General features: G+C 36.1%; 1 protein-coding gene across 2 annotated transcripts in view; it reads right to left on the reverse strand.

Annotated features, from left to right (window-relative positions):
- Positions 1-16,278: 16,278 nt before the first annotated feature.
- Positions 16,279-27,594, reverse strand: part of AGMO (alkylglycerol monooxygenase) — a 187,925-nt gene continuing 176,609 nt past the window's right edge. Inside the window, exons 13-14 of one of the 2 annotated variants that reach the window (XM_059840254.1) lie at positions 18,654-18,727; positions 16,636-16,719 (exon numbers count right to left, since the gene is read on the reverse strand). In XM_059840254.1, coding sequence (XP_059696237.1) covers positions 18,698-18,727 — 30 coding nt within the window. In that variant the 3' untranslated portion in view covers positions 16,636-16,719; positions 18,654-18,697. Of the gene's footprint in view, positions 16,720-18,653; positions 18,728-27,594 lie in introns of both variants that reach the window. The other variant, XM_059839402.1, reaches the window with a different exon arrangement.

Below are 27,594 nucleotides of genomic sequence, written 5' to 3' on the forward strand. Positions count from 1 at the left end.
AACAAAGAAGAGCTGTGAAATACTGTAACAGCAATAAGTGAATGGATTAACACAGCACCAAGCAACATCTTGAAGGAGATCAAAGTAGTAAACAAAATGAAATGCAGTGATAAGAATGAAATAAGGGTGTTCAGTTTTTTGCAGTATGAAAGACTGAATGAATTGTAAAGGACACACATCTCACAGCAATATAAACATGAGGAGGGGAAAAGATGCTAGCTTTACCTCAGTTAAAAAGAACTGAAATAAATTTCTATTCCTTCTTAAATGAAAAACTTTTTTGGTGTCTTTGCTAAATAAAGGAAAAGAACTCTGATTTTTATAAATAATGTTATGATAAAATATAAAAACAAAAAGTAGAACAGTAACAGGACATAACAAAGTACTAGTTAAGATTCCCAGAAAACAAAATAATTCATCTAGGACACACTGCAGTGTAAAAAAAAAAACCCAAAACCCAGTGACTCATACTGTTAAGCAAGTACTGTTTCTCTGATGTAAGTTTAGAAAACATAGTTTGATAAGTTTGTGTAAGAATTACAGTAAGTGTATCAATATCAATCAAGTCCAAGGATATATAAAAAATCCACTCTATTAGGAAACATTGCTCCACACAAATGAAGGGCACACTCAATGATATAAGTGGAATAAAACCTGTTAAAATACCACAAATTCTGATTAGTAAGGATAAAACCTCATTTAAATATAAACTTAGGGGATATCAAACCCGTTGCGAAGGAAGAGAATGCTAGGTGTCAGGATGATGGAACCACACTCTGTAAATATGAGTGCATCATCTGTCAGTCACATCTCCTTGCTGCAAGCACCAAATTACATCTGCAAAATATTTTGTCTTGATCACATCTGCTGGTAAATATCAAGGTCTAAGTTTGTGTATGAATTTATAAGTGATGACATTAATAAGTCTAATTTAGCAATAATATTTCCTAGGGAAATCTCTGTAGTGCCTCAAATACAATAAAAGGTACATGAAAATACTATTTAATAGCAAATGTCAAAATTGTGGGCTCATTCCCTGCATGGGCCATTCATATTCAAGAGCTGGACTCCATGATGCTTGTGGGTCGCTTTTAACTCAGAATATTCTGTGATTCATCTGTGATTCAGTTACTATAGACGGTGGAAGACACTCAAAAACTGAAATCTTTATTCCCCACTTCTTTTGGTTTTTTCTCTCCTCTAGCAGTCTCCCTCACCCCATCAAGTCACCCACCCACATGGTTGGGCCTTCAAGGCGTCTGCACTTAATGACACCCAGCCTCGCTGAGTTTTTACTTAGTTGAGTAATTCTGCTTTTGCAAGAGATGGCAAGAAAGGAAGCATCTATTTCACTTCTTTCTCTCACTTCATACCATAAGAATGCATGTATTACTCTGTTTAGGACAGGAAGGGCAAGGAACTCTGGTACTACAGTCTACCATTGATACTCCTACCTATGTGTTGGGAAGCAATACCAAAACATCTACTTTCAAATTTTTATTCTAAATTTATTGTGGATTACTTTTCCCATTGTATCTTAGCTTTCCTGCCAATTAGTTTACTAGCTTCTGTTTTTCAATGTTTAATCCCTGAAGACTCAAAAGTTATATGGAAATGGACCTTTTATTCTCTCAGGTTCTGGTGTGCACCCCAGCTGTGTTTTGACTACCTGCTGGCACACACCAAGAACTTTCCATCCTTCCATCACAATGGCAGGTGATTATGGCTGTCTTGCCTTCTGAAAGCAGTATTGTGTCCTCAATCCGAACAAGAGGAATTCCCTGCTGATTCCAGCTACCATGTAATCTACAGACAGCCTGGGGAAAGCAATATTAATGCCTCTAAGCTTTTGGTTTACTTCTTATAAAGATGACCCCTTTTACAGTCTTAAAATAGCCTTTTTCACCTGTTTCTGCACATAGGTGACTGGAACTGTATCTAATATTGTGGTAATATGGAGAGGATCTCATCAGCATCTTGCAAAAACAGCATTAAGCCTTTCCCCCAGCAAGGAATTTCTCATTGCACACCACCTCGTTTCTCAATCCTTTAGAGACCCCTGGAACTAAGTAGCAAACCCAGCTATTCCTTCTCAATTACACTTAGTCACTTGTCCTTTGAGTTAGCAGCAGGTTTTTGTCATTAGCCTTTCAGTGAATGACATTGCTGTTCACATTACTGGAGTTCATTACATTTCTGTTATTCTATTTTTTTAAGATTATACCATATCCAGATATGTCTGTCCCAATGTCTTTCAGCTTTATCAGCTAATTTTCATTTCTTCACTCAAACATTCTGTGCCAAGGTAATTAGAGAAAAGTTAAATAATAATAACCCCAAGACTGAGTCTCTAAGAGTCTAATATTAACTCCCATGGAGTTTTTTATCAGCTTCATCCAAGAAAATTAGAGCAGGTGAACTGCATGAGACCGGAGTTTCCCTTTCACATAATTGCTTAGGGAAAGTATATTATTTTTGTGTTGAACAGCCCATGAAAGATTTTTTAAATTGTTCCATAAACTCAAGTATTTTGGAACTACAAAAAAATTTTTGCATTAATAGAATTCTACAGCTGTAAAGTTCACAGTTTAATTATGTGGTAGGTGGACTCCATTTTCTTTTGAACCTAAAATCCTATAACTTCATTTGATGTTACCCATTTTTTTTTTTTTAATATAAAGGAAGTTAAGGACCATCCCTTTCTACTTTTGATTTTATAAAACACAATCATATTCCTTTTCTTGAGGGTGAAAAGACCTATTGTATTTAGTCATCTATTTTTTTCTGTTTCCTTACTGCATTTTATTCTTACTGCATTTATCACAATCTCTCTCAAATGTTGCAATAATTGTTAAAGTAATGATAACTAATATAATATACTGTTCTTGTCTAAAAATATCACTTACTCCATGGAGAAATGGCAGCAATTTAATCTGAAATGACCTTGCTTTTGTTAACCATTTTACTGTTTTTCCTATTTACCAGAGCACTTAAAAATTTTCTTCACTTCTTAAACACTTTTGAATTCTAAGGTCAGATTAATGAGCATCAAATTACTTTAAGTATTTTCTCTTTTTATCTAAAAGAAGTGTAGTTTTCTCCAGGGATGAAAGCATCCTTATTATTTAATTATTTTGGAACACTAAGTAATAGGTACCCAAAGATGAACTCATTAAGCTTACCTAGTTTTGTTTCCAAGAGTTACTTCCTTTTTATATATTCAAACTTATGAATCATCCTCATTTTGCTTTCGTGTTCTATGTCTTCCTCCTAACTTAAAACTGAAACAGGGCATTCATTTGGTTATGTAGACATCCTTTGAGTATTTATTTTTCCATTCCTTTTACAGCTTCTGAGCTCAATGTTTTGGAGCTCTCAATTGATCTTTACTAGGTAATGTTTTCTTTGCTGATGAGGTTTTTTTTTTTTTAATTCCTTTACATTTACTCCTAGTATATTTTTACCACAACTATTCATTTAGTTAGGTTTAGACTTTTCCCGGGGTATTTATGGTTTTTTATTTGGTTTATTTGTTTTATCTTTGTAAAAGCTCTTTAGGTGCCATGGGGAGGGATCATTTCTTCAATGCATCACCATGGATCTAGTGATGTACCTGAACTAGCAGGCTACCCCTTTAGGTTGAACAGTGGGGAAAGTGATGGAGCAGGCATCCAGGTGGCTCTGCACAGAGCTGTGCTCTGTCACAGCTGAGATGAAGGTGGGTTTTATAAGACAGGACAGGCTCAGCCAGGATGTCTCTGTTCTGTGCTCTCAGAGCACAATGTTCCAAGGAGCTTATCAGCAAAGCACTGTGCAAATCGGGCTGGAGCCATTCTGAGCTTAATGGACCCAATTGCACGATTAGAAGAGCAGAGGTCTAAATACCTTTTCAGAGTCTGGCTGAGAATAGTCCTGGCCATGCAATACATATATATAATTCCCTCGTGATATCCCTGTCCCTCTGTTACTTGTGATTTTACCTGCCAAGTACCCAGCAGAGATCTTAGGGAGTTTTACGAATTTAAACTAAATAAATTCCTCCCTGAATATCTATCTTTGAGCTTAGAAAATTAAACTTTATGCTTCTAGTATTCACTTCTTATACTAATTTGTGCAACTGAAAGCACTGTTCAGCAGAGAGAAGTGACTCTGCAGTGTTTGCTCACCTGAACTATGTCATGAAAACTGTCCATAAAAGTGAAATGGACACAGTACCAAACCAGGGTTATTTTTAGGTAGTGATATTTGCACAGAAAAGTCACAATATGCTAAGTAATCTACTTACTTCCTATTTTATTCTTTTACAGACAATCCCAAACTACCGAAGAGTATGATAGAATTCCTCTTGAATAAATGAAAGGTGTGATTAATTTGGATATATTTTCATATAAAAAGTGTCTTTACAATATCATTAACATTTCATTTCTCCCGCAGGCTCTGTAAAGGCTGAACAAGAATGGAGAACATACCACTGGCTGTAAAAATTGAACATTTCTCACTCAGCAGCAGGAGAAATGGATGTGATTTATATGAAAACAATAACTGCATTATAAATTCTTTTATGTGGTATATTCTGGGGTTTAAGCATAGAAATCTGCAAAACAAGCAGTTCAGAAAACAGTAAAGAAATTTGAAGCTTTGTCAAGTACTTTTGCACTAAGATTGTTTGAATCAATTATGTTTGCTATTCTAAGATCATACTTCACCTTTTCATTTCATAGTAAGTTCTCTGTCTGACTAGTTCCCTGACTGATGTGTGGGTTTATTATCATAATGGAGTGAATAGGATATAGCCATGTTGCTACTGGGGAAGCCATAGCAGAATAAATAAAAGTAAAACCAAATTTTAAGATACATGAAACAATATCAGCAAGTACAATCCCATTTAAACCTTTGGCTTCTTGAGAAAATAAATATTCTTTAAAAATCAGAATTAACTGAAACCAAATCATATACAAAAAACCAAAATCAAAATAATGCCCTAGCAAAAATCTATAATCTGAGGCAAAGAGAAAACCCCTCGATTCTTTTAAAGGGAATTTTTCATCATATTTTACTAGAAAAGAACAAGCCAGGAAAAAGCCCCAAAGTCACAGCTTCTAGCAAATGAAAATGAAACTTTCATATGAAGATATTCATCATGACCCAGATGTGGATGAAGAGAGGTGGTTTGAGGAAAATTTGCATTTCTCCAGTGTGCATTGAGGAACTCTGAGAGTTCTCAGGAGAATAAAGAACAAACAGAAAGAAAAGGTCCTGAAGAAGTCCTGAGAACTTGCCACCGCACAATCTCCTTGCACATTTCATATCTCCTAATTTCTCCTAGAGATTTTGTGAGGTAGCATTACTCAATACTGCCTACTCTTGACACCAGGGACTGACTGCTAGAGCTGTTTCACAGCGCATACATGTTTAAAAAATGCAAATACCTGGGGTAATTTAGTGCAACGTAAATCCACTGGCCACACTTACGAATTTTTTATCAGTCTTACACTTCTGGAAAAGTCTAGGACCCTTGCTGTAAGCTCTAAACAGACACAAGCCATATTCTCATTATAATCCATGAAGATAGCTTGCTTATTCAAAGCAGAGCTAAATTCCTTCCAAATACTCTGGATGGCTGTGTCCCTTTGACAGCAGAGACATCAGACATCATTGCTCATGAGGAAGGCTTGTCAGGTCTTTGCTGACTGGCTGACTGCTACTGTACCCACTCTGTTACATTGGGTTCTGTTAATACTTGTCAAAGCCTTGCGAATATCTATAGAGAATTCAATCAAATGTTGTATTTGTTTCACTTTGAGGTTATAGCTTTAGTGATGGGTTCATTCTAAACAAACTTCAGACAGCTGGGGAAGTTTCTTAGTTCACCTATCATCAATAAAGAGAAAGGCACATTTTTCTTCCTCAATTTGATTCGAAATGCTTCTACTTTTTTTTTTTTAATAAGTATTTTCATTCTTGTGTATGTTTTGATGACAAATATATATCTGCTTTTGTATGAACTGAAAATTTTATTGTCCATCAATTTTGCTTTTACTAATATACATTAAGATTTTTTTCCCCCAAATATTATTCTTCAAAGCTCCAATAGATGTCACTATCAAAATAGAAAAGAGAGCTGGTTGCGTAATGCAGTCAAAGAGAAACAGCAGGGAAGCCTCACTTGCTGGACTGCTTCAAATCCCAGCATGAGAGCACAACTCATTAAGCTACACATCGAAGTGAGCAGCTGCCAGCCATAGACTGCATGTCTTTTCATTCTTTAAACCCTCACCATTAGATCAAAAATATCTAATAGTTTTACTGAACATGAAAGTAACATTGAATCTACTGGGTGTTTGGGCTAATAAGCAGTTTCCTGTTAGGTATTTTCCTCTCTGCCCATTCAACTTCAAAAAAATGACCTATCTTTTCTTTAGCCCACTTTGCACATTACTGTGCTGTGTTTTACAAATGCTCCTTTTTCCTGTTAGTTTGAATCACATCTGGAGTAAGTCTGCTGTGAAGCTTTACTACTGCTTTTGGAATGACATGTCAAAACATGACAGCACTGCTTGAAACGGATAAGTAAAGCTTATAAGTAAAATTATTTCAGAGCTATTTGCCCATACTACAGAAATCTAAGCTTTTTTACTGACCAAGAAAATACTTTGTTCTTTCATCTAACCCTTAAGTCTTTGGGAAAAAAAACCCCACATGCTTTCTGTATGAATATTGGAATCTTTCATTGTTCTGAACAATCTCTCTTTTATACTGCTTGAAAGAGGAGGTAAACTCTATACCTCTACAATATGATGTTGAGAGGGGTCTAGGAGCTCTTCTGCCTTGGAAAACTAGCTACTTTAAAAATTAAAACAAATTATTTCTTTATTTTAAATAAATAAAAAACATATAGCCCCTGATTTTTGGGAACACACCTGGGAATGGGAGGCTTTCCATATTCAATAAACCTTGTGGCTTTTTCTATAAATATCTGCAAGCTTCTATGGTAAATGTAATTTTGAACAAGTAGTAAAGTATTTTCACTGGTGCAAGTTTGTCAAGTTTGTCCTTGCATCAGGATCCAACCCCAAACTGAGTTGTACCACAAGATGTCAGTGCAAACAATTCCCATATTGGTGGCTCCATATGACTTGCTTATGAACCTTGTTCCAGTTTGAAATTATTTTGAGCAACAAATATAGCCAAAAGATTTCTAGTCTATTTACAAGTAAATAGCTTAAGGATGAAAGAGTAGAATTGAATAATTTGTTGCAGGATGGCCTGTCCAGCCTAGATCCCCATTGTTTATGTAGGAAGTCTTCTTCCTTTGTCTAGCACCCTAGACCTTGAATTATTCAAAGACACAGACACCTGAACGGTTCTGCTAAAGAGAAATCTGTGGCTACAGTCTAGAGAACCTTTGTGTTAGAATGCAAATATCTTTGTGAAAAAGTTATGCCTGAAGCTACAGAATTTACAATATGCTACTGCAGTTATCTTTTAAAACATATTCTAAAACAATTTGGCTGAGCCATAGTTTAATGAGCTTAGAATGTGAGGGAATTCAATGAAACAAAAAGAAAAAAACAACCCAACACACAGGTTAGCACAGCTACTCAATTTATGTCAGCCAAAGACCCGGCTCTTTTTAGTGAAACAGTGTAGGAATAAGACCAAGCTACTGCTTCTCTCTCATCTACCTATTTTCATATTTTTTATTCCAAGACCAGCTTTGATGTGGCATATGGGAACCTCCATAAGGTATAAACATTGGGGCGTGCAGGAGACTACCACACATGAGCAAACACTACAGGTTGCAAGGTTTCTTCCCACCAGAAATGACATGACCTGAGTACATGTAATTTAAAATTAGCTCTTAGGCAACACAGCAAGAGCCTTTTCCATTTGCTTTTTACCTGCTGTTCCTTGTGAGGAGGAGTTACTCTTTCATCTCTTAGTAATCTTCTCTGATGCACTACTGACAGCAGGAAATTTATGTGTGATACTCCCTTCATGTTAGACTCAGTTCATTAGAGAAAAGTAGACTCCAGGTACTCACACACGGTGTCTAAGCAGTTTACTTGAGTGACCACCTCCAGAGATTCTGTAAAATGGGAAGATAGAAGGCCAGCTTAAGCTGGACAGCATCCCTCTTGAATCTTAAAACAATCTTGCATAGGTATTGCATCCACAGGAGATGGTACCAGGGTCCTCAGCCTAGCTGGCTCTCCCCATGGTGCCTTGCCTGTAGGAGGTGTAAGAAAGGCACTGAGACCTTTCAAAGAATGCAGGTGAAGCCAAATCAAAATCAGCATTCTCCAAGTGCCGTAGCACAGGAAATCATTAACAGGATTATAATAAAGAGATTTTCACAAACACCTGGAATAGAGGATTTTACCCAGCCTGTAATGGTGAAGGGCCTTGAGGGGAAGCTGGATGAGGAGCAGCTGAGGCCACTTGGTCTGTTAGCCTGGAGAAGAGGAGACTGAGGGGAGGCCTCATTGTAATTACAGCTTCTTGTGAGGGGAAGAGGAGGGGCAGGCACTCTCTTCTCTCTGGTGACCAGTGACAGGACCCAAGGGAATGGCCTGATGTTTTGTCAGGGAAGGTTTACTTTGAGTATAAGAAAAAGTTTCTTCACCCAGAGGGTGGCTGGGCACTGGAACAGGCTCCCCAGGAAAGTGGTCTCAGCACCAGCCTGACAGAGTTCCAGAAGCATTTGGACAATATCCTTGGGCAAATGGTGTGAGTTTGCAGGGCCAGGAGCTGGCTCTGATGATCCCTGTGGGTCCCTTCCAATTGAGCATATTCAGTGAGTCTGTGATTCCATACTTGCTATAGAGATAAAAAAATCATGTCAAGTTCACAATGATCATGAACATGAAAGGCTGAAAATCTTCGCTGGACTTTTAATGCACAGTTTAAAAAATTAACATATTTTCTCCAGACAAGCAAATAAGAAATAGAAACCATGAAAGGAAAATATTTTTCAACGCAGTTTTAGCTTACTTCTTGTAAGAAGCTGTTTCCTAGGTGAACCAAATGTAAAAACAAAGCCATGTAGGGTTATTATTTGGCACCTTTTTAACCTTACTGTCTGCTGAATATGTAGTCAGTAAAAACATGGAGGTTATGACTGCAGGTACCCAGAAATTACTGCAGTTACTAGAGATCAGTTACCTTCTGGAAAACACAAATCTTCATCTACATATCCCATTCTGTCAGAATTCAGACATAAATCTCTACATCTTAGAAACCAAATGCATATCTGCTAACCAGACAAGCTCAAGGACTCAGGCACTATTAATTCTGTTTCCCTGAGATCTCCTCAACAGGAAAATGGACCTTACAGTTGAATATTTTCCACAGAATATATTTAGACTACATAATTACATTTTCCATAAGTTCCAGAAAATCTTCCAGAAAAAACAAAAACATCCCAGTGCACATTTTTGGCAAATTTGATTGAGCTCAGACTGTGCAACTGAACTAAAAAGCTGAATTGCTTTTACATATATCAATAGTATATTGATTAATATTTCATAACCCTTTTTAACACTTATCAGTCATCACTACTGTTTCCCTCTAAAATCTTACTAAAGGCATCTCTGATAATTACTTCAACATATTTACAAAAATTAATTTCATAGCTACTACTCTGTAGTAGCTTTATTGTTTGTATAGTAGCTTTCACAAACTTCATTGTTTGTGAAATGCTATCTAGAGGAAATATTACCTGAATTTTTGTTTATTCTGAAAATTCAAAAGGAAGAAATTTTTTAAAATAATGGACTTCAGCATCCACTAAACAAAAGTGGTTTATGATGGTGATTCACCATCATTGTATACAACCCTGTATATTCATCATTCTAGAAGAGAAAATTACCGTAGGAAATGTGCTAAATTACCCTCTTTAGTGGATGTATTTATCACAGCTACAAGGTCTTGTGGTCCATCTTGCTTAATTTCATTATCTAATGTAAATGCAATAGAATCTGACAGGACCATAAAGACTTCTATTGTGAATATATGTCAAGTCTTCAAATGCACCAGAATACCATTTCATCCTCTTTACTCAAAGATTGTTAGAAAAATCCCTGATACGTAGGAGACGACCCATTTTTTTTGCACTTGTCCAAGACACAGTGTAACAGAGAAATTCCTAAACAGGAATAGCCCAAAGAAAGCATAGTAACAACAACCATCACCACAAACAGGACACAGGAACTCTTTGTGGACCATCTCCTCTGTCATATCTGTTCTTACTAAACTTCTGTCTTGAATGACAGTGACTTTGAGCTGTTCACTTCTGAGCCTGACAGGCTTGTAATTGTGTTGGGCTTGTAACTGTCCCTGTGCCAGGGCACACCCCCCGGCCACCCCAGCAGAGACTGCAATAACATGTGCTCCTTTCTTGCTCTGCAAGTTTTGCTGCTCAGGTCCATCTGTGCTTCCCTGCCTGGAAATGCTGAGGAAAGGAGACTGGTCACCTCACCTTGATTAGGCTGCTTGACACGCTACAATGCCCATCTCTGCCAATGCTGATATCTCTCAGCCATACTCAGAGATGAGCTGTTTTGCATGTAGCATCATAAGAGCTGGTTAATTCCTCGGGAAAAATACCACAGGTTTCCATAAAGAGGTGCAAGGAGGAAGTTATTAGTAGAATACAGCAAGTTTTCATGATCCTGGAATACCTAGGACTATGTTAGCTAAATTCTAACTCTACCACTGGGCGTTCTTGCAAAGAGAAAACCTGGGGAAAATAATACTGAAGAATAATTCTTCTCCAGTAGCACAAATCATTGATAATTGTTCTTCATTAAAAAGGCCACTTACACACCTACTACAGTCCAATTATCAGGTATAATTAACCATAATAAACTATAGGCATGAGACATTCATAGATTTTCTCATGAATGATAGGAATATTGTTAGCAAAGAAAAAATGCATTCAAGTATATATTTTATTATTGGCCATGAAATCATGAAGAAATTACTTTTCTCTTACAGCTATATTTCAGAAAAAATAATGAATATATAAAATAAAACCGAAGGTGATCTGACCTTCAATGACAGACTTTGTTCTCACAAACTCAGAAACTTGCCTTTAATTTCTTCCACCAATCCCTGATCATCAGGCTTTCCTCTGTTAGACATCACTGTGAAATCTAGTTTATGGTCATGGATAGAAAGCTGGGCATACTTGAGTTTTTACAAAAATAAGTACATGGTTACATACCTACACTGCTGCAGTATTCAACACTTTACCTTGCCTCAAAGTATTTCTTTTTTTCCACTGTGATTAAAAGAAGAGCAAAAATAAAATCTTTGCTTTCAGAATGATTAAAGGTAGTGAGTCAGCCATGAGTCATGAGCAGAGAGAAGGTAAAGCACTGTTAGATCTGAAATCACAAATGCTGCTACGTGAGGCAAAAGAGTAATGCCATTATCTTCAAATAACAGGCTCATGACCTCAATGCAGACAGACAGCAGCAAAAGACATGATCACACTCAGTAAGTTAATAACCTATTCTTTGATCTAAAAAATCGTAGTTCAATTGTCTTACCGTAATTTTCTCTCCTGGCAAACATCTATAATTGTAATTTATGTGCTGATAAGTACTTGCATTCAAGGTTTGTGGAAAAAACGTAAGTAGCAGAAAACACCACATATTCCATAGTGTTTAAAATGTTCCATTACTTTCTTTATTAATTTAATCTCTTTTTAATCAAACATTGTTATTACTGGGCTGTATCTGCCACATTAAAATCAGCAGGTTAATAAATGATCCACAAGAACTGCAGTGATATATCCTGGAGCAAAGAGACAGTGACAGCTAAAGCATGGTGCTGAAGGGACAAAAAGTAACTAGAAGGAATTAATAACAAGGAAGCGGGAGAGTAAGTAGAAACTGGGAAAAGGACAGAGCCATGTTACTGAATAACATTTAAATAGAAAATGTGAATAACATATAAATAGAAAATGTGTCATTAGAGGAAACTAGGCAAATACAAGTGAAATAAATATAACAGTAACAATGTATGAGCAGTGTATTGGGTTTTTTTAATATTAAAAGATATCAGCCTATTGACTGATAGGAGCAGTAATGAAAGTAGGCACCTTTAAGTAAGTATTGGCTCTCATCAAATCGAAAATAATAATTAAAAAAGTAAAATAAAATAAAAACAATAAAGTAAAATATTTGTGGATATAGAATATACCACTATGTACCTCCACACATAATAAACCTAAGGCAAGAAAGGATGTTTTACAATGATGAATAAACACTAGAGCAAGAAAGAGAAAAATGGTGAGAAAGAATAATGGAGGAAGCAGTAAAAATATATCAAGGGGTGGGGTGGAGAGAATTCATTTTGTATCACTTTTCTGTGCCAAACCATAAACACAAGGACACTCAGCAGTTCATTCTTACTCAATGTTTCCACATTTTTCTGCTGTTTTCCGTAGGTGGGGCAAAAAAGACAAAGAACGGAGCCAAGCTTTCCATTGGCCTTGATACTAATATGGAAGTGCTTCTCCAGCATGTGAGATATCTTAGTTTTGCTTTATGCTGTGGTTTGTAACTCCGTTTCAAATGTGGCATTTTAACACTTGTTTTCTCTATAGAAAGAGAAAATCCTGGAAGACCACAGTACAAGTCCTCTTGTTTGCTCTGCCCCATCTGCTGGGGTTGGAAGGCAGCAGGGCATACAGCAGTGAGATCTGCGTGTGCTGAGAGTTATTGAGGGTCAGGGCCCCTCAGAGAGCTTGTGGTCTGCTTTGTTTGAATTCCAAACTGAATTGCTGGTCACACACCAGCAGGGAACCAGGAAACCCAGCAGAACTCTGCCTCACAGGCACTGTTTGTGCCTGTGCCGGAAACAGAGGTTTTATGGAAAAAGGGTAGACCAAGAATAGTTTTTTCCCATTCAGCACTAGCAATCCCATGCTTCTTAAAAAACATGAGTCAAGCCTCATGTAATCACTGGGGTGTTTTAAAAGGGAAATGTTTTAAAATAGTATTGATTAAAATCTTGTTTGACTTTTAGATTTTGAACTTTGTAAAAGTCCTGTTTTCAGCAGGCAAAAATATTTCTTCACAAAATTTTAGGAGCCAGAGTTTTAAGAAAAACTTCAAGTAAGGGCAATGTAGTTTACATAGTAGGCAATGCTTTGAGTATTCTCTGAGAGTTACTATGGTTCTTGATGAACTAACTTGCTAGGACTTTGCTTTTTTTTTCCACAAATTAAAGAGCAAATAAGAAAAATCCAAACTCTTACCTTTAGTGCCATGCAGTTTAGTAGTTTTTTATCACACTGCATAAATTTCTGAAAGCTCACAGACATTTGGCTGTAAAAAGTTTTAAAATATCTGATCAACTACCTTCTTTAAGTAATGGTCTGAGCAATGATGTCCTTGATCCTGCAAATCTGAGAGAAAACTGAAGACAACCAAGACAGAGAAAGTGCCTTGAGTCCTCTATATCTGGTAAGTATAGGTTACAGCTTTAACTGTCAGCATTTATCCAACAAGTGCTCTGGTTTTATTATACTAGAAAGGATATGAGATTAGCCACTCTCAGGAATAAGCAATTGTGCAACTCTGTTATTTTTAATCAATGCACCTCACCAAAGCTTGAATTGCAGTAAATATTACATCATTCTTGTTTTCATACAGGGAATGCTCTGCCCTGATCCTGAGGTCAGCAGCAAGCTTTTTGGTGACTTGAATGGCGCAGGGTCAGGTCTCAAGTGACACAGGATTCAGCTGCTTACTTCTGGGTTTTCAGTAACCTGATATTGCTGTGTACATAGTCCAGGAAAGGCCATGTGTAGGGATATGACTTTACAACAGCTGGTAGGAGCAGGGAATCACTTTTTAACAGTCTTGATGAAAAAAAGTTCTGTTTCTTCACATTCTTCTCCTAAGGTGTATCACTGGGGAGTTTGTTAACAAACAAGAACAAAAGGAAGTCTTATGCAATAGTGCAAATTACAAATATTATTTATGAAGCTTCATCCTTGGACATGTGAGGCTAGGCTGTTAGTCTAGAATATTTTTCTTTCTAGAGACCTGAAAGAGTGGTTTACCAAAAGAAAGATAGTTACTTACACAATGTCTGTTAGTTCTACATCAATATTTTGTCCTCACATTCCTGTCCTCACATAATTCACCTTCTTTCACTTGATCCCATACGACTGTTCAAACCACACAACGTGGTCAAATTGTGAAGAAATAAGTTATGGAATATTAAAGAACTGAGGGGAGAAGGCTGGCTTATCAAAATATCATGGTAGCAATGAGCATTGTTTGCAGTTTGCATTAAATTAATTAAATTAACTGCATGATATATATTAACTGCATATAATTCAATTCAGTGGCCAACTGGTCTCCAAAGTCTCCTAATTCCTGACTCCCACCCAGACACCTTTGGGATAATTATTTCACTCTTTACAGTGTGTATAAAGACAGCATGAACCAGAACCAGTAGTGATGTTAGGTGCCTAAAATATTATATAATTTATATTTAAAAAATTTGTGACAAGCAAGTTGACAGGGATATAGCTACCTACCACTTATCCACTGAAAGAATGGTGCAAAGATGTTTCTAAAGAGCTTGTCCCTGAAACTCTCTTCTCCAAGAATGGCAAATCCTAGCTTTCAGTCTGTAGCCAAAGGATTGCTTATACATACCAGGTGATGTTATTGTGAAACACAGGAGTTCTGGAAACCCACCAGGAGTCTGTTCAAGCCTTCAGTTGAAGGAGCTGTTCTCAGACTCTACTGATCAGTATACAGTGTAAGGATGCTGCCCCTCTCCTGCACCTTGCTTTCAAACAACCTATACACAATGGCAAGTGCCTGGAAGCAGGAAATTGGGATCTAAAAACCCTTGGAAAAGTGGAAATTTTTTTGGCCTTTGCTTTAATGACTAGGCTGTCCTCATCAGACACATATTATACTTGCCTTTGAAATCACAGTCCCTTCCTCTGGTAAATACATGGCATTCACTAGGACAGCTTTAAAATTAATTTAATTTCTTCATTGCTGCCCCTCTAAAACCGCCAGTTTTCAAATGCATAAAATGTTGCATTTTTGTCCTGTTCCTGTCTCTTTGAAGGATTTATTTTGACAAGGAAACTGACTTTCAATATGATTCTTCGTTATATTAAACTGACCATATCACCATGACAAATTTGGAAAATATAGGCGCACTAACTCACAGGGTCACATAAGAAGTTGGTAATTTTCTTGTACTTTTGGAATCAGGTTCTGTTATTTTTTAAAATTATATATTAAAGAACCTATCATTAAGGTTCCTTGAAATCCAAGCATTTTGATGATTCTGTTTTACAATTAAGATAATACTGTCAATAGTGTGACAATTTTATAAAAATAACATTACTGCGGTTCTGAAAATTTATTAGAAACATCTCTTTCCATGGACAGTGGCCTCTGTTACAGCTAGAGACTGAAAATATGAGTTAATTCAAAATAGGCTTTCTAAATCTGAGATACCTGTTAGACTGCCATTAACATCTTAAAGGCAAATGAAATGGGTAAAAAACCGTAACACAGACTTAAACACATTTTTAAATCCAGATATTATTACTGATTTGAAGCACCGAAGACAGACTCCATTTTTTAGCTACTTGACTTCAAGCACTTCTAAAAGGCTTGGAGCCAAAAAAAAATTTGGATGACTGTGAGGAAAGAAAAACAAGCTAGATCCAGTATTTTTGCCAGTCCTGCTGTTTGGAGACTCCCTCTACCATTTGTATTTAATTTTCCTATCTTAGTACACACCACCTTTCCAACAGCTTCTGAAAGACAAGACATGCATCTCCCCTGACATCACCCAGCAGGAAACTACCAGAAATTAAGGGCCCAGCCTTGCAAATATATTGTCACGTGAGTGTCAGTGGGACACCCATGTGTAAATCCTGGTTTGATCTCTGTCTAAAGTTGGCAGTACAGGTGTATTCTGTAAATAACTCAGCCTAAGCTGCATGTCTGGACTATACAGTGCATGCATCAGCCAATTTTTTGGAAGATGTTTCAACTCATACTAGGTCAAGTTATTTTACCATGCTGTTTTTAATCATTTTCTTGCCTCAACTACTCATCTTCATGTAGCCGTATGTTATGAACACTGAATTGGGAATGACATGGAGATTCTAGTGTAATTCAATCATTACAGAAAAAATGACATTCACATATGTTTATGTTTAGCCTCAATAAGAAGACAGTCAATCACTCTATACCAGGTTACATCAGATATGATTTTAATTATTCGTCTTGTGAAAAATAGTTTTCACATATTATTACTAACAAAATCACTGCAAAAATTAAATTAGTTTTACATGGTTTTGAAGAATTTGTAAAACTATGAATGTAAAAATCTATGCTGTGAATGAACATTTTATTTAAATTGGGAAGAAGTTAAATATTTCTCTAAAAAAATCAAATAAAATGAATATACTCCCTTAGGAATCGTTCAAACCTTCATACAAAAATCACAAATCTCTCGTATCATAAGTGAACTGATTGCAATACAGCATGATTCATGGTTGATTAATTCCAAGGAACATAGAAGGTTATTCTGAAGTGCTGTTTCCACATTTTAGGTGATGTTAGATCTGCTCTTTTAGTGGCGTTTATCTTTGAATGAAGTGATCCGCTTCATAATTTGGATTCCCCAGAATGCAGCACAGAGGGAAAACAAGACCTACAACACAGAATTTACAATGAGAATGACAAACATTATATGAGGTTGGTTTGGGTTTTTTTTGGGGGGGTGGGGGTTAGTTCTATTAATGAATGGGTTAAAACACAGAATTTGAGAAAAAAACCCCAAGAATTCTAGGTATACTGAGAAATTCACTTTGGAAAAATATGCTTTCTTTTTTCTACTACTCTTTATTGTGGACATTCCTGTTGAGTTTTGACAAATGATCTGAAGAATACTGATGCTGTAAGTTGCATGATAAGGTATGAATAACCTTAAACAATATCTATAGCAAAAGAAGTGTTTGAATTGTAATACAATATGTAAGTATTTATTCCCCAACCTGCAGTTTAGGATGAGATATAAGGTAGATTGAAAACAAAAGTGCAATACTCTTTATTTTGTCCTTAGCAGCTTGCAACTTTCTTTTTTTTTAATTTGGTGAATTTATTGAGAGATCTAATAAATTTTTTTCAATATTTATTTGCTGAAAACTGCATTAGAGTAGGAAAGATTTCAGAGTAAAGCCTATATTACATCATAGTTCTGTCTAGAACCCACAATGAAGCAAGATAAAATGTGTATGCATATGGGCACATGTGATATTTTGTATTTAACATTTCCTGAAAAAAAACCCTTGTCTTTCACATAGAAAATTTTCTCTAACTTGGAAAATTGCAAAATTAAGGCAGTTGTCATTGGTTACTGAAGTGAATTTTTTTTTTGTGAGTAAAACAAAATAATTTGCTTATACTGAAAGATATTTTAATAATTTCCTTTTTTGCTTGTTAAAAGAAACAGAACAATTTGACAAGAAATTTTTGAGTCAGGTTGTAATAATTCTTTTTTCAGATCAATCTTCAGTCTAAAGGGGCTGACTAGGAGAGCTCTAATTTTAAAATTAACATAATTTAACATTCAACATTAAATAATGCATGGCCCAAAGGTCTACTTCTGTCTTTATCCAACAGTCACTCACTGAAGTACATGGGATCAGAATGTCCAACATAAATAATAAATTATCATAATACCCAAAAGCTACTAATTTTTCACTCAGTAAAGGCAGTGTCTGCTCTGATCCCTCTCAGAACCTTTTTGGGACAGGCAGAGGCTTCATGCAATGTGTACTTCAGGTGTACTCTATGCATGTTTAGTAGCACAAGATGAAAAGAGCACAATGTAGGAGTAATTAAAATTAAAATAAAACACAATTAAAATCCCCCAACTCTCAAACAATTTTTCTGAATTTCAATTATTTTCATTGAAGGCTTTAATTCTACTTGAGCAGGGGTAGGCTGTCTACTGCGCTTATAACCTCTGATGACACTGTTGGCACTGTACTTGTCCTGTTTGTAGGAAAGAGTCATAAAGTGCTCACCAAAAGATTTTTTTAAAGAATTTCAGACTTTAGGTATGAAAGATTTAACTTTTTTTTATTTTCTTTCATTATCACAAACACCTTGTAAAGGTGTATAGCTCTATTTTCACAGCTATTGGAAAGAAAGTCTTTTTAAGCAGTAGTGCAGTCACACACTGCATGTTTGGTGAGATTTTTCTATGCTGAGATGATCTGCAGAAGAAATCTAACTACAAATAACTATCTGTATTTTTGATCTGGCTGTTATGCAATTGAGATGAGTGTAAATCGTGATGTACATAAAACGATGACTTATATATAACATGTTCTTATTGGGAAAAAGTTGTCATGCTATCTCCAGAAACAGAACTTATCCACTTGTCATAATTAGTACTTCTTTGACAGATTAATAAACTTCTTTCATTCCTCACCTCAGAAGGATCACTCCTATTCCTGGAAGATGCATTAAATATAGAACTATTTCATTTTCAAAAGAAGCACATTTAAGCACATTTAATGACTGAGGTGCAGGGCATTCGTAGGGGATTAATGACTGTTGGGAGATGATGATGATCACCTGAAGAAGCACAGCCACGGGCCATTAAGCCCCAGGAAATGTCCTCAGCTAAAGATGGTTATTGCTATTATAGCCTGAAAATGAACAAAATATCTCGGGTGAATTTCTCTTTTTTAAATGAAGTGATGCAGTTTCTTCATTCTTAATTAAATTCTTCACTGTGAATTTCCTAAAGCATGCAATCAATGCTTGTGGGGGAGTATTTTGAATTGCAGTTATTATATCCAGCATGGAAAATCACATACTGCACATTTAGATCTGCAAAACTAGTTTGGCTTCAATTCTATAAAATATATCAATTCTATAAAAGTATTGACTCACTGCCTATCAATGTCAGGACTACCAGTACTTGATGGAAATAATGCATTTGGGAAACAGTAATGCTGCAAGGTTCTGGGAGGTGGAGGGGCTAAGAAAAACCCAAACATCAGGATAAAAAATCAAGGGGCCACATCCTTGCTTGCATGACAGCAATTCTGGCTGTCTGTACTGCTGAAATGCTGACCTGCCCTGAACAGAGCCAGCTGTATGGGGCTACCAAGCAGAAACTTGCTGTGTAGGTTGGAGTTCATTTTCTTTTGATTGCTGCTACATATTTTGGAGTTACAAGGCTTGACCCACTTGAATGAATCGTGCAATCAGGTGATGTCAGGAATGGGAAGCTGAGATGATACGTGCCAGAACTCCAAGCAGACAATAGTGTGGGCAGCAGGAAGTAGCAAAAGAGCATTCCACCAGGCAAGCTGAACTATAGTTGACCAGTATTTTTCTAATGCCCTTGGGAAAACATATTTCCTGAATCCTATGTGCAGATATTTTGTATTTTCTACTCAGCACTCTCACATGCGAATGGGTTAGGGTTTTTTTTGGCTGTTTGGCTTTGGGTTATTTCTTTTTCTAAATTATTTTCACAGAAATACTCATTTCTTCTTATATTGTCCAAACCCACTAATATTCGTCCTTTGATAAAAATATTCACATACTGGTTTCATAATTCATCTGGTTTTGAAATAAAAAGAGAGAATTTAGTATTATACCTTTTCCTTTTTTACACTGAACAAAGCTCCCCCACCAACAATATGACATAAGAACAATAGTTCTACTTCTGTCTTAAAATGAATAATTACTGTGGACAGTATTCATATATGGAAGATGTCTAAAAGCAGGATTTCTCACAACCCTATATTTAGCCAAGTTAAATGCAAACTTTTTGCCACTTTAATATAAACACTTGTTACATTTACCTGTTCAAGTAACTACAGATTAATTATAGACTATTCTTTAGACTGCTGGAAGAGCACAAATATTTACATTGCCTCCTTTCATACAGTCTATTTCCTTAGAGCCCATATTCTCTCCCTGAATTGTAGAAATGCAAATAACATTATTCACAAGAACAAAGATGGCTTAACTAATGGATTGACTGCAGGACTGAGTTTGCTCTTCACAGGAAATTCCCACTGGAGCAATCGAAGTTTATTAGGCTGTAAAGTACTTTAAAATCATTAGCTGAATTCAGGCACCCACTTCTGCATGATTAGCTTTGTTGCTGAACACTAATGTTGTTTTCTGCCATTTTCTCTTTTGTAATGTCTTTGTATATCTGAGATGCCTAGACATGATGTCTTTCTTTTCTCCTGCAGATTTCATCTGGATAGAATTAGAAGGCTTTAGACGTTGGTCTAAAATATCGGCAAATATCCAAAGATAGCTCTGCTTAAAGGAGGGGGAAGAGTCTCGAACCACACCACCTCAGATCCTTTCCAGCCTAAGTCATTCAATGATTCTCTGACATTTCTCAGATTCTGCCCAGATATGTTTGCTCCAAATTTTGCTGCAGAGACAATCTGTAACTGTTATTCACAACTTCTGGGGTGAAATATCATATGAATGGGCTTACTATGTTGAATTCTCTGAACACCTCTGTACTGGGTAACATATTCTTAGCTCTGGAGAGGGCTCAGGAAGATGAGCACATCCACATATTTCATTAGGTTTGCTGTTCACATCATAGAATGGACCTGATACTGGTAAATATGATAAACAATTAGTCCTCTCAATGTGATTCTGAGCATTGTCACTGTGATACTAGAGTAGTTTAACTGATACTAAACATGATTAAGGCTCTTTTTATGTTATTTATATACAAATTTGGACCTGGCTTCTTCACAGGTACAAGACATAACTTCATACCATCAATAGTAATGATGATGTAATTTTTAGACTTCGTCTGAGACTCTGCCTGGACTGTGTCTGTGTATTGTCACTGTCCTTTCAAACTAAAGATGGATATCATAAACAGATACAAAGGCTGAAAATTTTACAATTTATTACCAAAAAGATTGAACAAACTACTCTAGATTTCACAAGTACCCAAATGATGCATTTTTCACCACTACCATATTTTTTTCCCCATTTCTCTACAGATGACTGTTACAGGTGCTGTACTACACAGAAGAGATAGAAAATTTATGTCTCATAAGTAGGGGAAGATGTTTACTATTTCTGGAAGTCAGGATTTGGATAACAAATGCATGTATCTTCATTCTCAGTACAATGTTTGGAGACGAGCAGTCTGAGGCTAGTAGAGAAATGCCATAACATTAGTAGCAAATCCAGAAATCACTAATAGTGCACAGACCAAGAAGACTGCACTTTAAAAAAAGTTGCAATAATAATAGATGGAAAGAGAAGCTAGGAAACAGGAAGGTTCCTCCTCTGTGTAATGACTCCCTCATACTTGGAAATAGATGCAGAAGAAAGTGGGAAGCTGATTTTTCTTTTTTTTGGTGAAGGAACTGTGGATACAAGGGAATAGCGACAGCTACAATAATAGTGGCTGCACAGCTTTTGTTCAAGATTTCTGTGAAAGCAGCAGATGTTTGAAAATTCTCCATAAGGGCTCATGACACACCTTCAGACTACTGGCGCAGCAAGTCTCAAAGATCCAGCATGCCCCTGACCTAGAACAAGGTATATATCTGATGTCCCTGCTCACTCCAGGGAAGGTGGAACCAGACTATCTCTAGAGGTCCCTTCCTAGTCTAACTATTCTATAACTCTGTGATTAAGACTCTGTTGGCACGCACGGGATTTAGCCAAGTATTTCCAACACCCTCAAAGCATATTGATAGTTCACTCTGAGTGGTTTCTTCTTTTATGAATATCTCATTGGTTTTCTGCTTCACTATTAACAAATAATGAGAAAACAATAGGGAAGAGATATATACACCTCCTTTTTATTCTTCTAAATGTTTTAAACATTCCTTCTTTTATTAAAATATGGTCTGAGACTCTAAAGCTAGATAATGCATGAAAACATATCTGCAAAAGCCCAAATACCTTAAAAGGCTTATATTACCTACCCAGGAAAGACAAAGAGAGATCTGGAGAAAGAATATCTCTTTCTCAGTTGCTTTCACAGCTGGACACATCCCCAGTATGAAATCAAGTGCACTGCAGAGATGCCTGAGCTAGCAAGCACATAAGCTGCTAAATCTCAGCACAGCACCAGCTTGACTCTGTCTTTCCTGGCATTGCACACAAGCTAGTAAGTCACATTCCTCAGTTAAATACGTGGGGCTTTTTACACAGGCTGTGCTATTGCAGTTATATTTAGACCTAAAATGGCTTATGTGCAAGCAGCATGTTATCTGGCATCATGTCCTTCACTCAGGAGAAGCCAGTCCACTGCCTCTCAAATGGCTTGTGTAGATAAATGTATCCTGTTGAACTGTTACCTACGATTTACTTTTTCTCTTGAGTCACAGAATAATTCACAACCTAAGCACCAGGATTAGGAAGATTTTACCTCATTCCCCAAAAGACAAAAATAGTTACTGAAGTGGGAAGCTTTCCTGTCAGCCATATGAATAGGAAATCCAAAATATGTTAATAATTATTAAATCTTCACCTCGTGATGAGCTAATGCAACCTGGAGACAGTATCAACATCATACTCATTAACATGAATATAAACTCTGTATCTCTTCAGTATAAAATTTGTCTTATAGTATTTTATTGAAACATCTGAGAAATCTTTCCACAGTGTTACCAAATTCCATCCGTACATTTCCTGATCATCCTAAAATGTTTATCTATTTCAAGCTGACCTCAAAGTAAAACAATTTTAAAGAGAAAAATCCTTTTTATAAATTAAAAACATTTAAAAATAACTTCTCAACCAAGCCTGTTTCACAGTTCCGCAATTAATTTCCAAAAAAATGAAATTTAGTGTTTTGAATATCTATCATCCTTTCAGCTTAAAAATTTCACAAAACCTGTGAACAAAATTAACAATTTACAATTTGTAATTCTAGAGCACAACAATATTTTAGAGTTTCTTTCATATTGCTTTAATTTCTGTCAAAACAGCTCTGAAAAACAAGTTCAAAGATCAAGTTTCAGAAGACCTTAATTCTGAATGTCACCTTTTGTATTTTAAATATTATAAATTTTTTCAGCTTCAATTTAGCCCAAAATTTGAGAAACAAGAGCCACGGAAATTTTCTCAATTATATTATGAGATCAACAATTAAATTAACATTAAATCAACAATTAAAAATAAGGCTTTTGGAGAAGTTAACAAAACTGATGGTAAAACAAACTGAAAAACTTAGCCAACCAGTAAACACACCTGTTTAATCTGTTGCAGGCAAACAGGCCAAACGAGATTGAGAGAGTTATTGAGTCATTCATTGCAGAAATAAAATATGTGAGATAGTCGTGTCACAGTTTGGCCAAAGTTGTTGAATTTATTATCTTAAACATTTAAAAAGGAGTTGTATCCATTGAGATGCAACATCTCATTTACTTTCACACCTGCCAGCAGCTGTAACATAATTGCATACACCACACTGCATCACTGCTAGCTCAAACACAACAAGCACAACTTGTAGGGTTGAACAGACATCTGCAAAGAAGCATTTTGCTTCACAAGATATTATTTAATTTATATGTAAAGAACGATTTAATCTTCATTATTAAGAAAAAATAAAGCTCATTTTACTTTAACTGATAGATTACTGCACAGATCTTATATTTTATCAAATTTATATTGTCCTCTTAGGCTTAAATAATTGAATGCTTTTAAATTCAATATTCTAAGTGAGAAAGGCTGTATGAATATATGAAAGTAAGGGTAGGTTTTTTCTATGGTCATGGTTGTAAGCAATGTTTAGATGCCATACTGCTTAATCCTGTTTGAAGAAAGTTTTACTTAAAAGATGGGACAAATTCATTTAAAGGAGCAATGCAGAAGGGAGTTCTCCTTTATGTTTCATCCTAGTTTGAAAATACAGGAAAATTACAGCTACAGGGAAAAAAAGGTAGTTTGAACATGCAAGAAAAACTGCTAAACATAACATTTCAGAACTTGGACAAGATAGTACCTGGCTGTTTAATACTTTCCAAAGAGGCATCTACAGACATATTCCAATCTCTTCAATCCTGTCATTTTTATATCAGTTTAATACAATACTATACTGAAGCAATGCAGTGTCCAATCTCTCCATCATTAGCAGGCATAAAATATTCTCTGTTTCTATATGGATGCCTTCATTTCAGAGTGTAGCTGTAGTGCACAACCACCCTGGCAGGTGGTGAAGAGAACCAAGAGCGCTCTGTCAGCTTAAAGAGCTCTGACAAAGGTGCTGCAAAGTGATCTCCACTCACTGGTATACTAAATATCCTCTGGAGAGAAGGCTAACTAGCTATGAGTTCCAAAATGGAAATCTTTCCATTCTATGTGGGGAAAAATATTAAAAAAGTAATCCCAGCCTTTAAGTATAACCCACAGACATTAGATCACTGATGGGAAAAACTTTGCTGCAGATGTTGAAAAGACGTGATGGGGAAAAGCTGGCTTCTGTGACTAATGGCAAATGTGAAAGAAAGGATTAAGAATGTGCAGAGAGGGATAAAACAATTGAGTGACAAGCAGAAGGGATTTCCAGTACAGTGAACAAACACCAGAAAAGTATTCAAGACAGACAGGGGAAGATCAAGGCTAAAATTTACTCTAGATGAAGACTGCTCTTAAAGCCAACATGTTGCAAGGAGAAATTAATCCTTTAATTGAAAAATGAAGAACAAAGAACACTGTTCTCAGCATTAAAAAAATCAAACCAAATCAACCAATTTCTGAATGAAGGAAATGGGTCAATGTTTATTGATACCATAAAGGAAAAAGCTTGCCATGGAAGGCACATGTCCATGTTAAAGGTGGAACACAGCAATCCTGCTGGCCAGCCCTCTTTTGAGGCCAAAGGCAATAAACTGTGACTGTTCTAAAGTTTTTAAGCTCACAAAGAAGAAAATTATACTGAGGTTGATCCAGCCTTCTGTCTATTCATTTACATGGAAAACTACATGTCCTCGCTGTTGGTGTCTCTCTTCCCTGCTCTCAAGACTTCCTGTGGTGTGGTTTTTGCTATTCTTGCCTGGGGAAACTCCCATTTATTCCAAAAACTCATCATCTTTCAATTACATAAAATAAGTTTATTGACATTAGCCACAGATGTATTCAAATGAGCTAAATCATGCATATTCCCACTCATTATATCAAGCCAATATAGTTGTATTGTTTAATTAGGTTAGAGAAAAAAAGCCTCATGGAAGTAATCTATATGACTTTTTAACTGGAAAACTAGGGGACTATGGTCCAAATAAAACTTCTGTATGGAAGGTGCAGAACAGACTTGGAGAAGAAACACCCAGAAAGGAAGAATTAGAGATTGTATCACAGAATGAAAGAGAAACAAGAATTTAGATGAAAAATCAGGCACTTATAATATGATATTTCTAAAATACAAAAACAAAACAAACCAAAAATTTAAATATCTCTCTTTTCTTGCAAAATGTGAGATTCATAATAGTTTTTTAAAAATCTGGAGATGCTGAAGAAAACATGTAATTGAGTAGAGATGGGAGGTACTAGTGAGAAACCAAATATACAAATATCCTGTGAGGAATAATCATTAAGGAGGAGTATATAAGAAAAAAATTGGAGTTAGAGTAGTCCACAAACAAAACATGTCTCAAACTAAAATGCTGATACAAAAAGATGTCAGTATCAATGTGAAAGATATTAACAGAAGCATTTATATATAACTATTACATAATATATATTATATATATTACTACATCATATTATGTTTTACGTATTAATTATATAAAAGAAGCATTTAATGTATTGATTCAGTGACTGAAAGGTGGTGAAGTCTTTAGGGAGGCATAGATAAGCTGGATATAGTAATGAAGTAGACGACAAGAATTATGGAAAGGTTTAGAAAAATGGACCTGTAGGAAAGTTTGAAGCAATTCTGCTGCGTATTTTTGAGAAAACAAACAAACAAAAATACTCAGGAGGGGAGTAAGATCAATCTTTTACCATGTAAAAGACTAATACAAAAAGAAAATATGACAAGCTAGTGCTTAGGGTAATGGAAACAAAAACCAAGCCTGTTCTAAATTTTCATTAGATAATGGGTGGTTTAAGGATGGCATTGCATTGGAATCAGCTACGTAAGGAAGCTGGTCTGTAAATGGTTAGACAGGCATGTGTCTATGTGTAGCTGTACTTGATCTTTCTGGCAGGATCTCTGCCAGTTTGGTATTTCTGTTTATTCACAATGAATACAAAAGCACTCTTCACCTCTGAATAGTCTTTTCTCAGATCTACTTTGCCAACAGTGGTAAATAAAGATATGTCTGCTTAGCACAGGGAGCAACCATGACTTAGCAACTACTTTTTTGCAATAACCAACCTTGTGCATCACTTCACCAATTTCAGTCTCAGATGTGGTTGTCACCTTAGTAAAAGTATGAAAAGCAGAATCTGATGTTTCTTTCCACCACCTCCCTCCCTGCTCAGTTTCTGGCATTGAATGTGGCTGAAGCTGCTTCCCATCAGAGAAGTCACAGGACTACAACATTCAGAGATCAGCTTGCATTGCCTCTTCAGACAATAGCAGCAAAGGCTGATGGCAGAAGCATGAGCTAATTCGCTCCTATTTTACACTTAGCATACTCTACACTAAAGCCACGGGATTGCATAATAGAAATAATTTGCCTTTAAGACTGAAAGAGTAATCAAGTAGTTATGGTAAAAGCCTGGAATGCTGGGCTATTCAATCTGCATACTTTGCTATAGATTATGCAGCATAGAGCAAGACAATTAGTCTCTGTAGTTTCTTAGCTGCAAAAAGCTGGTGACTCTGTTCCCCCAAAAGAGAGTTACTTTCAAATCTCTTATTTTACTAAAATCCAAGATAGTTTCATTTACTACAGCATTTTCTGAGAAGACAAAGACATTTCAAAAACACATTGATTTGGCCGTCTGTGTTTTTATTCTGACAACCCTCATATCAATAATTATGAATTCTTTTTTTGTTTTTATAATCTCTACAAAAATGTTCTTGGATAAATACAACAGACATCCTTAAGAATCAGATAATTGTGTATATTTCTTATGTCGCTCCAGCTATTGAGCAATCTTAGTTCCATAAATCATGGCGCTGACCACATGAAGAGCTAAAAGTGGTGTGAGAATTTCTTTCTGTCTCATGATTATATTGCTTTTAAAAAGTCACAAATCACAGAAATATGAACAATGGCAGAGTGTTGGAAAAAATAGCAATCCAGGCTTCAGTTTTATAGCAACATATCCTTTTCTAGTTCTGAGTTTTTGGGTTGGGTTTTTGTTTTGGGGTTTCTCGCCCCCTACATTGGACCCTGCATTAAAAAGCATGTTGTGCCCTGAATATGCTCATCTTGGAAAGGCCATTTGGTATTGTTGTATTTGTATGTCAAAGGGAGGACTGAAGTCTCAACAATTGTTAACCTCTCCCATGGTGAGCTAATAAAAGGTCAGAGACCCACATGTGGCTTGCAGCCTGGGGAATTTCTCTCAGTGCTCTGCCAGGGATGGGACTGCCTGAATG

This window comes from Haemorhous mexicanus, chromosome 1, assembly GCF_027477595.1.
Source record: "Haemorhous mexicanus isolate bHaeMex1 chromosome 1, bHaeMex1.pri, whole genome shotgun sequence".
Lineage (NCBI taxonomy): Eukaryota > Metazoa > Chordata > Aves > Passeriformes > Fringillidae > Haemorhous > Haemorhous mexicanus.